Here is a 13,561-nt window from a genome sequence, read left to right as displayed (position 1 = left end):
ACCCATCTGTGCCTTCACCCTGGGACCCGCCCCAAGCACTGATGGGCTGCAGGGCTGGGAAAGCCTTTGCAGGGGCCCTGCTGGTGCCCATGTGCCAGGGCTGTGCAGGGCTGTGGGACAGCTGGCCTGGAGCTAATGGTGCTCTGCCTCCAGGCTGCCCCTGGCCCTGCTTCCCCTGGCCCTGCTTCCCCTGGCCCTGCGTCCGTGCTGAGCCCATCTGAGGAGGCGCAGCTCCGGCTGGAGAGGATCTTCACCACTTCTGTAATTCCAGAGGTGTTGTTGCTTGCGTGTTGCCTTCTCAGGGATGGGGAGGCATGGGCAGCCTGTGGCTGCCCCAGACGTGCCATGTGCTCTTCACACAGTGACTGTACCCCTGTGTCTGGCTGCCAACCCCATCGTGTGTCTGTGGGTGACACTGGCAGCAGGGAATGGATGACCAGGGCTGTTGGTGGGTTTGGGGATCATTGCCCAGACTGTGCTGAGGATGGGGAACTGCCTGCATCCCTGTAGGGGCCCAGGCACACTGTGGTGGCTGGGATGGATGATGTCCTGGTGGTGCTGTGTGATCATGGCCGTGCCGGGGCCCTGTGGCTTGTCAGGGTGCTGCTTCTGCTCTCTGCCTCTCACCCCCTCTCTTCTTTCTCTCCTCCTTCCTTGCTGCCGTTAGCTGGACCCTGCCGCCTCCGCCTCAGCACCCAGCCAGGTACTGTACCCCTGTCCTCAGGAGCCCTCTGCCTCCACCAGCGACCCCCTGCCATCCTCTGTCTGCCTCTGGGCTGGCGTCTGCGCCCGCGCCTCCTGCTGGAGTGTAAGGCTTTCCCCATCCCACCCTGCTCCATGGGCTGCCATGGGGCCGGCGGGGCAGCCAGGGCTGGGTGCCTCTCTCCTCCCCAGCGAGGTCATGCCGGGAAGCCAGACGTCCCAGGAGGGTGCCCTCAGTGGAGGGGGCACAGCTGGGGCGGGCAGGGGTGTGGAGCAGGGTGTGAAGGGGCAGAGTGCTGGCATAGGCAGGATGCATGGCTCGTGCCGAAGCAGCTGTGGCACGTGGTGCTGGCAGAGCTCAGAGCGGGGTCAGTGCAGTGACCCCCAGCCCCAGGGCTTTGGCAGCACAGGCCTCGTGGCCAGTGTCCTTCCCAGCTCCGTGTCTGTCCAGCACTGCACTGGACTTGCCACCCTGCTGTCCACAGTGGTGGCCGTGGCACGAGGAGCGCCCGCAGGGTTTGGCACAGCAGGTGCTTTGCCCCTGCTCGCTCCCCACCCCCTCTTTCCGTGCTGTGTGCGGGGCAGGGCTGAGCCCTTCTCGCCTTCACCGCCTCTCTCGGCCTCGCCAGGGTCCCGCGGATGATGCGCCGGCAGCTCCCCTTGGCCCCGTCCCTGCTGCAGCTCAGGTTTGGCTTTGGAGCTCGTCCTGCTCTCCTTGTGCCAGGGACATCCCCGCTGTGCTGGCCACCAGTCTGGCATATCCCATATCAGAGTCCTGTGCCACGTCCTGTGTCCCTCCATTATGTGCCTCAGTGTGTCCTGTGTCCCTACAACATGTCCCTGCAGCATGTCCCATGTCCCCATACCATGTCTGGTGTCCCTGCATCCTGACACGTGGCTGGCGTGGGTGCCTGCTCTCAGGGCTGGGGTTTGGGAGCTTGGCCCCTCCAGGTTCACCCGGGGTGGCCGTAGTGAATGTGCCTGTGGGTCACCGTGTCTTTATGTCTACCCCAAGCTGTGGCAGGGCCTTGGTGGTCTCTCATCCCTGCGCCCACTGGGGTCCCCAGCAGGCAAACTGGGGACGTGCTGGGAGGGTTTGTGGCTTGTGGAGGTGTCCTGGCTGTCCAGCACGTGGCCCTGTGGCCAGTCAGCCATGCTCCCTCCAGCCCCAGGGATGAGGGGAGGGGTGAGGCAGAGAAGGGGGCAAGTCACCACAGCCTCTCCACATCTGCTGTCCCACAGGCCAAGACAGAGGAGCAGATAGCAGCTGAGGAGGCCTGGTACGAGACCGAGAAGGTGTGGCTGGTGCACAGGGATGGCTTCTCCTTGGGTGAGCACTGCTGGGACACAGCACCCCGTCCTTCCTGTGAGCCCCCATGACCCCACTGCAGTGTCCCTGGGGGCTGCCAGCACAGCCCCTCTGAGTGCCCTGTGCCCCTCACAGGCAGCCAGCTGCGCCCGGAGGCGGGCAGTCCCCTGCCCGAGGGCAAAGTGAAGGTGAAACTGGACCACGATGGAGCCGTCCTGGAGGTGGAGGAGGACGATGTGGAGAAGGTAGGGCTGCAGGGGCAGGGGCCGGCAAGGCAGATCCCCATTCCCCGCCTGACCCACCCCATCTCAACCTTGCTGCCAGGCAAACCCCCCGTCCTGTGACCGTGTGGAGGACCTCGCCAGCCTCCTCTACCTCAACGAGTCCAGCACGCTGCACACGCTGCGCCAGCGCTACGGCGGCAACCTCCTGCACACCTACGCCGGGCCCACCATGGTCATCATCAACCCGCTGAGCTCCCCCTCCATGTACTCCGAGAAGGTGACGCTGCTCTGGGGGGACACCGGAGGGGACAAGCAGCTGGCACCACACAGAGGGGGTAATGGGGTTGGCAGGGTGCTGACCCTTGCCCTCTTGCCCTCCCTGTCCCCATCAGGTGATGCACATGTTCAAGGGGTGCCGCAGGGAGGACACGTCCCCGCACATCTACGCGGTGGCGCAGGCGGCGTACCGCAGCATGCTGATGAGCCGCCAGGACCAGGCCATCGTCCTGCTGGGCGCCAGCGGCAGCGGCAAAACCACCAACTGCCAGCACCTGGTCCAGTACCTCGCCACCATCGCCGGCAGCACCGGCAAGGTCTTCTCTGGTGAGTCCCTCTGTGGGTGTGGAGTCCCTCTGTCCTGCCTGCACACGCCCCTTGCTTTGCGGCCACAGCCCCACGCACGCGGCAGTGGCTGGACACGCACCCAGTGGGCTCTCACTGTGTCACCCCTGTGCCTTTGCTGTGCTCCTGGGGCCTGCTGCAGTGCAAGGGAGCAGCAGCTCCTGCCCAGCCAGCTCTGGCCCCCTGCCCGCTGCACAGCCCCTGCACTGCCTTGCTTGTCTTCCTGCAGTGGAGAAGTGGCAGGCTCTCTACACCATCCTGGAGGCTTTTGGCAATAGCAGCACCGGCATGAATGGCAACGCCACCCGCTTCTCCCAGATCATCTCCCTGGACTTCGACCAGGCTGGGCAGGTGGCATCTGCCTCTGTACAGGTGAGGGGACCAGGGTGGCTCCCCCAGCAGGGGAGCTGGTCCATCCTTGCCAGCGTGGCTCCCCATGATGTGGGAGCCAGTCCATCCTCACAAGTGTTCTCCAGAGAAGCTGTAACTACTCCATCTCCTGTGGGAGTGTTCAAGGCCAGGTTGGATAGGGCTTGGAGCATCCTGAGATAGGGGAAAGTGTCCTTGCCCATGGCAGGGGTTTGGAACTTGTTGATCTTTCAGGCCCTTTCCAATCCAAACCATTCCATGATTTTCCTGGTGTTTCCTACACTACAAGCTCCACTGCAGATCCCCAGCCATGCTCACATCACTCAGCAGCCTGACATCCTTGTCCTTGTTCACACCCAGATCAGATGGGTTCCCTGTCCTTGCTGAGTTAGTCCCAAAACCAGTCCCAAAATGCTGTTGTGATAACAGCAGAGCCCTTAAAATCCAGGAGACGTTCTCCATGCTCTTCTAGTAGCACTCACCAAGGAGAGATGCTCATGGGCTGTGTGGGTGACGTTTGCATTCACATGGTGCCCTGCAGTGGGAGGGAGGCCCTCACTCCCACTGGTACCCTGGGCAGGCAGCAAAGATGAGTCTGGGGTGGGTTGGAGGTCTCTGTGGGAGTGGGGCACTTGGGGACAGTTCCTCACTGTCCCACCTCTGCCAGACACTGCTGCTGGAGAAGCTGCGCGTGGCCCGGCACCCAGCCAACGAGGCCACCTTCAATGTCTTCTACTACCTGCTGGCCTGCTCTGACAGCACCCTGAGGTGAGCCGGGGGGGAGGACATGGCCTCCATCGTGGGGGGGTCTCTGGGACCTCCCCCATGGGGCCAATCGTGGTGTTTATCCCTGCAGGACTGAGCTTCACTTCAACCACCTGGCAGAGAACAATGTCTTCGGCATCGTGCCCCCCTCCAAGGTTGTTGCCATGGGGGGCTGTAGGGGAAGATGGGGGTCTCTGGCCCATTTCAGTGCAGGGGGAAGCAGAGCTGAGCTCCCAGACCAATGGCTCCTGTTGTTTTCCACAGCCAGAGGAAAAGCAGAAGGCAACCCAGCAGTTCAGCAAGCTCCTGACAGCCATGAAGGTGATGGGCATCTCAGGAGATGAGCAGAAAGCCTTCTGGCTCATCCTGGGGGCCATCTACCATCTGGGAGCCGCTGGGGCAACCAAAGGTAACAAGCTGGGAGCCATTAAGGAGGGGAGATTTGAGACTGATGATGTGAGGGGTTCCAGAGACACCTTGCAAACAGCCTGCAGTGCAACCAAGCTCTGGGGGAGAAGGTGGGAGGCTGTGTCAGCTGAGGGACAATGCCCTGCCACCCTGAGTGCTCTGGGGCACCCAGCTTTGTCCCCATGGTTGGGGTGGTCTCGTTAACTGGTGGGAATTGAACATGCCCAGACCCTGGGCTGGGCCCTGCCAACTTGGGGGAGTGGGGGCCTGGGTGGGGCTCAGGCAGTTGGGGGGTGTCCCCCATTCCCAGTGTAACACCTTTCCCTCCATCCTCCTTGCAGACCCACTGGCAGATGGAGCTGGTAATGGGAGTGGGGAGGGCTCTGCTCTGGGGGTTGCCATGCAATGCAGATTTGGGGGCTGAAATGGGGGCTTGGGATGCTGCTGGTGTGCTGGGACCAGCCCTGACCCTGGTTGGGTCCTGGCAGCCCCAAATTTGCCTGCTGCTTGTGAGGAGTCCAATCCCAGTCCTGTCAGCACCATTGGTGGTGTGGGTCAGAGCTACCCTGGCACATAGCTCTCACCATGGGTGTGAGTGTCCCACAGCACCAGCTTTGCTCTCCATTCCTGGGGATGGCAAATTTAGCTTTGGGGGCTGCTCTTCTCCCCCTGTGGCTTTCTCTTTCTCCCTGTGGTGCTGCACGCTGGTGGGAGAGCTGGGCATGTCACCCCAAAATGGGCACCTGGAGCTGGTGGCTGCACCCAGGGAATTTGTAGCCCTGGTGGAAAAGATGATCTGGGGATGAAAAAGGAGTGACCAGAGGGGTGTGGATGCACACTGGGGTGCAGGGCTGGCCTGTGGGGTGCTCTTGGGGTGCAGTGCTGGCCCATGGGGTGCTCTCAGGGCACTAGAGGGCAGCAGGGCCCCGCTGCAGCCACCACAGCGGGATGCTCAGGCAGCTCCGGAGCCTCTCCATGGGAGCCTGCAATGGGAGGGAATCCCAGATCCTGCTGGGGGTGTGCTTTGCTGCATCCTGCTTGGGGTGGGCATCCCACCCCCAGTCTGTGCTGCTGCTGCTGAAGCCTCCCCTGCACCTCGTGGACGCTGGGAGTGCTCAGAGCTGAGTTACACCAGCCCCAGGATTCAATATCCTTGCATCCAAACGTGGCTCCCCATGCTCTGGGGCAGAGCCGAGCTGCTCCCCAACATTCCCCATGGTGCGGGGGGACTCAAAGGGAAGGGACCCCCATGCTGGTCACGGTTTGTCACTGCAGCAGTGCCTGGGGAGGGGGCAGGCGTGGCATGTGCGGTGGCGTGGTGGCAGGAGGGTGTCCCCCCCGTGCCATCGTGTGCCGTTGTTTCTAACCCGTGTCTCTGTTCGCATGGTGCATGCTGCCCTTTGCAATGCAGACGCCGACGAAGGTAAAGTCCCGTTCTGTTCTCCGTGTGTCTCTGGCTTCCCCCTCCCCCGTGCCACCCTCACCCCGCTTCCGTGTCCCTGTGTGTCACCATTAACCGGCTCCCACCGCCCCCCAGCGTCCGTGTCTCTGTGTCTGTCTGGCTGCCGTGTGGCTGTGTCACCCAGCAGGGACATGTCCCCGTGTGGGGTGGCTCAGAGCCTCAGAGGTCCCTGGGTAGTGGTGGCAAGGGGTCTGTGCTCCACACCAGTGTGGCTCCAGGCTCAGCCTGCAGCAGCACAAAGCCATTCACCCCTATCTCCTGTTAGACCCCAAACATCTCTATCTCCTCAAACCCCAAAACGTGTGCTACCACTGTGCCAATCATCCCTAACCTACTCTGTGGGTCCCTAAGATCATCCCAGGCCTGTTTGGAAACGCTCCCCATTTTTAGGGGTGCCCTGCCTGGCCCTGACCTCCCTTCTCCACCCTTCAGCTGGGAGGAAGCAGTTTGCACGGCACGAGTGGGCTCAGAAAGCCGCCTACCTGCTGGGCTGCAGCCTGGAGGAGCTCTCCTCTGCCATCTTCAAGCACCAGCCCAAGGGCACCCTGCAGCGCTCCACCTCCTTCCGCCAGGGCCCCGATGAGTCTCCCCTGGGGGACAGTGGCACAGGTAGGGTGAGGTGTGGTGGGGACAGCAGGTGGCCCCAAGGGATGCCGGGCTGGGGACACTCAGGCTTGCTTTGGCCAGGTCCCAAGCTGACGGCGCTGGAGTGCCTGGAGGGCATGGCAGCTGGCTTGTACTCCGAGCTCTTCACACTCCTCATCTCCCTCCTCAACAGGTACGTGCTGGGGGGGCCAGCAGGAGAGCAGGGGGTGCCTGGCTGCACCCACTGACCCCGCTGTGTCCCTCTGTGCTCCCCCCAGGGCGCTGAAGTCGAGCCAGCACTCGGTGTGCTCCGTGACAGTGGTGGACACCCCTGGGGCACAGAACCCCAAGCTGGCAGGGCAAAGCCGGGGCGCAACCTTTGAGGAGCTCTGCCACAACTACGCCCAGGAGCGCCTGCAGCAGCTCTTCCACCAGCGCACCTTTGCCCGCGAGCTGGAGCGATACAAGGAGGTACCAGGGACACCCAGGGCTGCCATGGCCTCCTCCACTCCTGCCCTCCCATACCCACATGAACGTCTCCTATGCGTCCCCCCTGATTCCTTATGCAGTGGTCATTTTGGACCAGTCCAACCAAAGCTCAGTGTCCAGGGCTGCTGGAGCACAGCACAGGAGGACTGCGCTGGGAGGTGGTGGAGTGGCTGTGGGTGGTGATGATCATAGTGACTGCTTCTTCTCCATCTCAGCACTGACAGCCCAAGGGGACCCTTCCACATGTCCTGGTCCTCCCTTATCACTCTGCATCACTCTGAACTCCATCAAGACCAACACACTGATGGGCTCATACTCCCTATCACTGCTATTCTGCAGTGTGGGTGCTCACCTGCCTCTGTTCCCCCTCACCAGGAGAACATAGAGCTCGCCCTGGCTGATGCTGAGCCCAGCTCCTCTGGCTCCATAGCTGCTGTGGACCAGTCCTCACACCAGGCACTGGTAAGCACCTTCCACTCTTCCTTCCAGCCACATCATAGCAGGCAGCTTTTTGGCATCTTAGGGGTAGAGAGGAAGGAAAGGGGCTGATGGTCATGAGAGCATGGGTGCGAGTGTGTGTGCAGCCCACATACTTAGTGCATCCTGCAGTATGGTTTTCCCCTCTTGTCCTGGGAGCTGCCTGTGCTGTGGGCAGGGGGCCGGGAGATTTCTGGTATGTTCCAGTTTTTGAAGTGCTCTGGTCCCCAGGATGCTCTGGTCCCCAGGGTGCTCAGGTTCCTAGTGTCCATGGGTCTCCAAGGTTCTCCAGTCCCTGAGATTCTCCAGTCCCTGCTGGAGGAGGCTGCTGGCAGCTTTCCTGTGCTGGGTTTCAGCCCAGCACTGCATTTCCCACCTCAGTGAAATGTGCAGCCAGAGTGTCCCATATGGACCCTTTCCCTTCTGAGTCTCCATTAATCAGGAGCCGTCTCCCACGGTGTGAGGCTGTGTGCTCCCTGGGTGGCCTGGGTGCCCTGTGTCACCCCATGTCCCTGCCCTGGGGGACCCTGGTGTGCTGGGGTGGCTGCTAGCATGGTGACCCTGCAGGTCCGGTCTCTGGCCCGCACGGATGAGGCACGGGGGCTGCTGTGGCTTCTGGAGGAGGAGGCTCTGCAGCCAGGGGGCAACGAGGACACCTTGCTGGAGCGGCTCTTCTCCTACTACGGCCCCCAGGAAGGGGGTAAAAAAGGTATGGAGGGGGGCCTGGAACCATGGGGATGTGTCCACTAGACCAGAAACAACCTCTCCAGTGGAAGATGTCCCTGCCCATGGCAGGGGGTTGGAATGAGATGATCTTTAGGGTACCTTCCAACCCCAGCCATTCTGGGGTTCTGTGACATGCCTCAGTGAAACACTGGTGCTCAGGGCTGTCCCCACTGGTGCTGTGTTTCCCTGCAGGGCACAACCCGCTGCTCCCCAGTGACAAACCCCGACACTTCCTCCTGGGACACAGCTCGGGGACCAACTGGGTGGAGTACGATGCTACGGGATGGCTCAACTACGTCAAGCACAACCCGGCCTCCCAAAACGCCTCTGTCCTGCTGCAGGAGTCCCAAAAGTGAGCAGGGTCCTGGGGTGGGAGCATGGCAGGGGGGAGAGGTGACACTGGGGGGTGACGTGCCCTCTGTGCCCTGCAGGAAGGTGATCAGCAGCCTGTTTGCCGGGCGCGGCGGCTCGGCACTGGTGCTGTCGGGCTCGGTGGCGGGGCTGGAGGGCGGCTCCCAGCTGGCCCTGCGCCGGGCCACCAGCATGCGCAAGACCTTCACCACTGGCGTGGCTGCCGTCAAGAAGAAATCCCTCTGCATCCAGATCAAGCTGCAAGTGGTGAGTGAGGGGGTGCCAAGGGGGATCCCCACATCTGGCCGGGGCACCTGGCTGGGGCACCGCCGCACGTCACCCCTCACCCCGCTCTGCGCACTCACAGGACGCCCTCATCGACAGCATCAAGAAGTCCAAGCTGCACTTTGTGCACTGCTTCCTGCCCAAGGCGGGGGGCGGTGGGGACCCCCAGGCTGTGCTGTGCCGGCGGGTGAGCGGCAGCGAGCTGGAGCTGCCAGCAGAGCACTGCGAGGCCGGGCTGATGCAGCTGGACGTGCCCCTCCTGCGTGCCCAGCTCCGCGGCTCCCGCCTGCTCGACGCCCTCCGCATGTACCGCCAAGGTGAGCCCTGCCACCAGCACCAGCGGATGGGAAGGTCCCAGCTGCATCTTCTCACTGGAGAGCCAAAGACCCCCAGGAGTCCCTTCAGCACGTGCCCTTGCTCTGAACTCTGGAGCCTCTCCCCCAGGGTGGTCCTGTCCCTGTTCCCCCTCCCCTGCTGGGCTGTTATCTGCGCTGGGGACAGGCATGGCCTTAATTGGGTGTCTCCCCCAGTGCCGCTGGTTCCTGGCAGCAATCCCATTGGCATCCAGCCCCTGTCCCGCTGGAAGGAGAGCCTCTGGGTTGTGCTCAGCAAAGCATTTATCGATACATTGGCTGGCCAGCCACCCGGCCGAGGGTTTATTGCTTGGAGGCCGGACCCTTCCTGCCATGACTGGAAATCAATGCCACCTGCACACCTCCTGGATCGATGGCCATGGCCAGCCGCCTGTGCCGGGGTCAATGTTCCCATCAATACCTCATCGTTAATTAAGATATGGAGGCTCAGTGCTGGAGCCTGATGCAGGAGTTGGCTGTGGCTCAGAGTGGAGCCAGAGCAGGACTTGCACAGGCAACATGTGTCGCTGCTCTCCCCCCGAGGAGGGATCTGGCCGCTTTCTCCTCAGATCCCAGCCAAAACTGCTGGAGGATGCAGCCAAGGAAAACCTCATGGGGAAGCTGAGGGCATTCCAGCTATGCCTGACCCCATGGGGAGCTTGTGTCACATGGGGCAACCCCGTCAGCTCTCCCAAAACATGAGCCCCAGCATGTCAGGGCACGTGGGGCTGTCCCTGGCCATCCCCTGGGCATCCACACAGCCCCACTCTCCCTTGTTTCCCCAGGTTACCCTGACCACATGGTGTTTGCGGAGTTCAGGCGGCGCTTTGATGTCCTGGCCCCACACCTGACCAAAAAGCATGGGCGCAACTACATTGTGGTGGATGAGAAGCGGGTACGTGCCCCGTGTCAGAGTCACTGCTGTGGTCCAGGGTCCCCTGCACCTCAAAGGGCTTGGCCCTGACACCTTTCCCTCCCTGCAGGCAGTGGAGGAGCTCCTGGAATCACTGGACCTGGAGAAGAGCAGCTACCACATGGGCTTGAGCCGGGTATGGTGCCTGACACCACCGGGTGTGGATGTGGGCAGGGCTGTGCGTCATGGCACGGTGGGACAGCAAAAGGGCAGCACTGTTCACTCCCACCCACGGCATTCCTCATGCCTGGGGAATAAAACCCCACGATGGGACAGGACCAGCGGCTGTGGAGGGGAGAGACACATCCCCCACAGCAGGAGGGTGGCACCGTGTGGCCGGAGGGATGCCAGCACCCATCGCTCTCCTGCTCCCCTCCTACAGGTGTTTTTCCGGGCTGGATCGCTGGCCAGGCTGGAGGAGCAGCGGGACACACAGACCAGCAGGAACATCACCCTTTTCCAGGCAGGCGTGCAGGGGCTTCCTGGCACGGCAGCACTTCAAGAAGAGAAAGGTTCGTCCCAGCGGCTCTCCCCTCCCCGCTCTGCTGCACAATTTCGCCTAAAATGGGCAGTGCAGCCTTTCTGCGCCTCCTGGGCCAGCACCTCCTCCTCCCGCCTCCCCCGGAGCCGTGGGGGGCCAGGGGGAACCGGGGGGCCAGGGGGAACCGGCAGGGAGGCTGCTGGGCATCGCCGCCGAAGGATGAAGCCACGCTTCAGCTCCTACTTTTATCATTAGAGAAGGTGTAAAATAGGCATCTTACAGTGCCTCATCTTCCTGGGATTAGCACTTAGAGGGGCTGGAGAGGATCAAACAGCAGATTTGCTGGTGCAATTAGCCCAAATGCTAAGGAAGGGAAGCATGCTAGGGTGCTGGCAGGGGTGCTGAGCACCCACACACCCCGCTTTGCCCTGCTGGTGGCCCTGTACTGACCCCATACTCTGTGCTGACCCCGTGCCCTGCACAGATCCAGGATTTGGCCATCCGGTGCGTGCAGAAGAACATCAAGAAGAACAAAGGGGTGAAGGACTGGCCCTGGTGGAAGCTCTTCACCACGGTGCGGCCCCTCATCGAGGTGCAGCTCACCGAGGACCAGATCCGCGGCAAAGACGTGGGTATCCATGCTGGGGGATGCTGGATGGGGCAGGGAGGGCTTGGAGGAGCATTGGCCCTGGGCATGGCCCCACAGTGGGGTGGGATGCAGGACCCCATGGTGGGGTCACATGCAGAAGCTAATGGTGGGGTGGGATGCAGGATCCTGAAGCAGGGTGGGAAGCAAAACCCAGGGAAGGGTGCGATGCAGGATCCTGTGGTGGCTTAGGATACAGGATCCCACAGTGGGTTGGGATGTGGGAGCCCATGATGGGGTGAGATGCAGGACCACGTCTGCCCGCGCCAGGCTCGAATTGCTCCCTAATTTGTGAATCAGCATGTCATTAGCATCCCGAGAGCCGGCTGTTGCTTGAGCCCAATTACAAGCGTGGAGAATGGAAATGAAACCGTGCGCCGAGAGGCAAATGCGGGGGCTCCGCTCGCACTGGCAACCAGACACTGTGCACCCGGCGAGCACGAGCTGCTGCCTGGCTCAGCTTTCACCCCAACCTGCTGGGGACAGGCACCTGGGTGGGGGCACCTGGGCAGGGGCACCTCCTGCACCCCCAGCCTGTGCTGGGACCAGAGGAAGAGAGAGGAAGATGTTAGCAGCCAGACATGCTTCCACAGCACTGCCTGGTGGTCCCTGGGCATCCTGGTGGGCCCCCTCCCTCCCTACCTGGGCTGGGTGCACCCAAACCCTTCAGCAAGCTGCTGATGTGTGGATTTGCTCCTACCTCCTCTCGCGAGGGATGTGGGTACCCCTCTGCAGCTTTTCTGGGACTGCCTGGCATTTAGACACCATTTATGGGGTTGGAGTCGGCACGACGGCGGAGCGGGTTGGGGAAAGTCCCTGCCCAGCCCTTGGCAGGGGAGAGCAGCCCCAGGGAGCCCCCACCCTGCTCATCCTGTGCTGGGGGGGTGCTGGGGAGGGGCAAAGAGCTGCCAGCCTCCTACCCGCCAGCCTCTTCCCTGCGCCTGCCCCCTCCCTCACCGCCCGCTCTGTTGCAGGAAGAGATCCAGCAGCTGAAGAGCAAACTTGAGAAGGTGGAGAAGGAGCGTAACGAGCTGCGGCTCAACAGCGACCGCCTGGAGAGCAGGGTAGGTCTTTGCAGCTGCCGAGATGGGGTTTGGTGCCGTGCCAGCCTGCCCCAGCCCACGATCCCATTCCCCCTGGCACCCCCAGATCACAGAACTGACATCGGAGCTGACAGACGAGCGCAACACCGGCGAGTCGGCCTCCCAGCTGCTGGACGCTGAGACGGCCGAGAGGCTGCGGGCTGAGAAGGAGATGAAGGACCTGCAGGTAAGGGTGCCCCTCCCCAGCCTCACAGTGTCTCCTGTCCCCCCTCAAGTGCTCACCATGGCTGTGTCCCCTCCCAGGCCAAGTACGATGCCCTGAAGAAGCAGATGGAGTCGATGGAGATGGAGGTGATGGAGGCTCGGCTCATCCGGGCAGCTGAGCTCAATGGGGAGCTCGACGATGATGATTCAGGTACTGTTCTGCCTCCAGTGCTGGCTGCTGGCACACCCTGCAGTGTCCCCTTCTCCCTGTGCCACCCCCACACCCCCAGAGCCCCTTGGTGACCACATTTCCCCACACAAGGTGGTGAATGGCGGCTGAAATATGAGCGAGCAGTGCGGGAGATCGACTTCACCAAGAAACGGCTGCAGCAGGAGCTGGAGGACAAGCTGGAGGTGGAGCAGCAGGGCAAGAGGCAGCTGGAGCGCAAGGTGAGTGGGGGCTCAGCTCTGGGGACTCCCCTCAGCATGGCTAGGACAGCAGGGACATGGTGGCATCCCAGAGCCCTCACTGCCTGCCCACCTCTGCCTGCAGCTGGCGGACCTGCAGGCGGACAGCGAGGAGAGCCAGCGTGCGCTGCAGCAGCTGAAGAAGAAGTGCCAGCGCCTGGCTGCCGAGCTGCAGGACACCAAGCTGCACCTTGAGGGACAGCAGGGACGCAACCATGACCTGGAGAAGAAGCAACGGAGGTGGGGACAGTGCGCTGGCGGTGGTGGGGACATGGGGGACACGCCTCTGGCGAAGTGGCATTACCATTTTAGCAGGGATTTGGGCACCTCACCAGCTCGTACTTGGCCGAGGTGTCTCCAGTGGGATGGGGCTGCCCAAGTTGGATGTGTTTGTTGTGGGGGGGATCCCCATGCCCTTTTGGGGGGCCTAGAGCTGAGTGATCCCATCCATGCGGGGTCATGCCCCATGGTAGAGACTGCTGGTGCCCTGCATCTCCACTCGGCACGCGCTGCCATCCCGTCCCCTCTCCCAGCCCCAAAGTTTGCTAACGTTATTAAGCAGCAGGGACGCTTTCATCTCATTATGGTAATGATCGCACACACAAATACAGCAAGAGAATCCAATCTAATTAATTTCAATTTCCGCGGATTGGAGTCTGTGCTAATGCAGCTGTTTATTA

General features: G+C 62.1%; 1 protein-coding gene across 1 annotated transcript in view; it reads left to right on the top strand.

Annotated features, from left to right (window-relative positions):
- The window catches only part of MYO18A (myosin XVIIIA), a 36,967-nt gene that overhangs the window by 12,604 nt on the left and 10,802 nt on the right, over positions 1 to 13,561 (top strand). Inside the window, 30 exon segments of the mRNA XM_054517020.1 lie at positions 154 to 273; positions 668 to 808; positions 1,332 to 1,388; positions 1,945 to 2,032; positions 2,147 to 2,256; positions 2,336 to 2,512; positions 2,628 to 2,838; positions 3,086 to 3,228; positions 3,893 to 3,993; positions 4,082 to 4,145; positions 4,255 to 4,399; positions 5,810 to 5,821; positions 6,293 to 6,469; positions 6,548 to 6,638; positions 6,724 to 6,916; positions 7,310 to 7,396; positions 7,979 to 8,120; positions 8,330 to 8,489; positions 8,569 to 8,755; positions 8,856 to 9,090; positions 9,912 to 10,021; positions 10,110 to 10,175; positions 10,422 to 10,505; positions 10,507 to 10,551; positions 11,005 to 11,148; positions 12,141 to 12,230; positions 12,316 to 12,435; positions 12,513 to 12,624; positions 12,736 to 12,863; positions 12,967 to 13,121. Coding sequence (XP_054372995.1) covers positions 154 to 273; positions 668 to 808; positions 1,332 to 1,388; positions 1,945 to 2,032; positions 2,147 to 2,256; positions 2,336 to 2,512; positions 2,628 to 2,838; positions 3,086 to 3,228; positions 3,893 to 3,993; positions 4,082 to 4,145; positions 4,255 to 4,399; positions 5,810 to 5,821; positions 6,293 to 6,469; positions 6,548 to 6,638; positions 6,724 to 6,916; positions 7,310 to 7,396; positions 7,979 to 8,120; positions 8,330 to 8,489; positions 8,569 to 8,755; positions 8,856 to 9,090; positions 9,912 to 10,021; positions 10,110 to 10,175; positions 10,422 to 10,505; positions 10,507 to 10,551; positions 11,005 to 11,148; positions 12,141 to 12,230; positions 12,316 to 12,435; positions 12,513 to 12,624; positions 12,736 to 12,863; positions 12,967 to 13,121 — 3,695 coding nt within the window.

The sequence above is a fragment of the Molothrus ater genome, chromosome 21 (assembly GCF_012460135.2).
Source record: "Molothrus ater isolate BHLD 08-10-18 breed brown headed cowbird chromosome 21, BPBGC_Mater_1.1, whole genome shotgun sequence".
Lineage (NCBI taxonomy): Eukaryota > Metazoa > Chordata > Aves > Passeriformes > Icteridae > Molothrus > Molothrus ater.
This window is presented reverse-complemented; position numbering and strand designations above follow the sequence as displayed.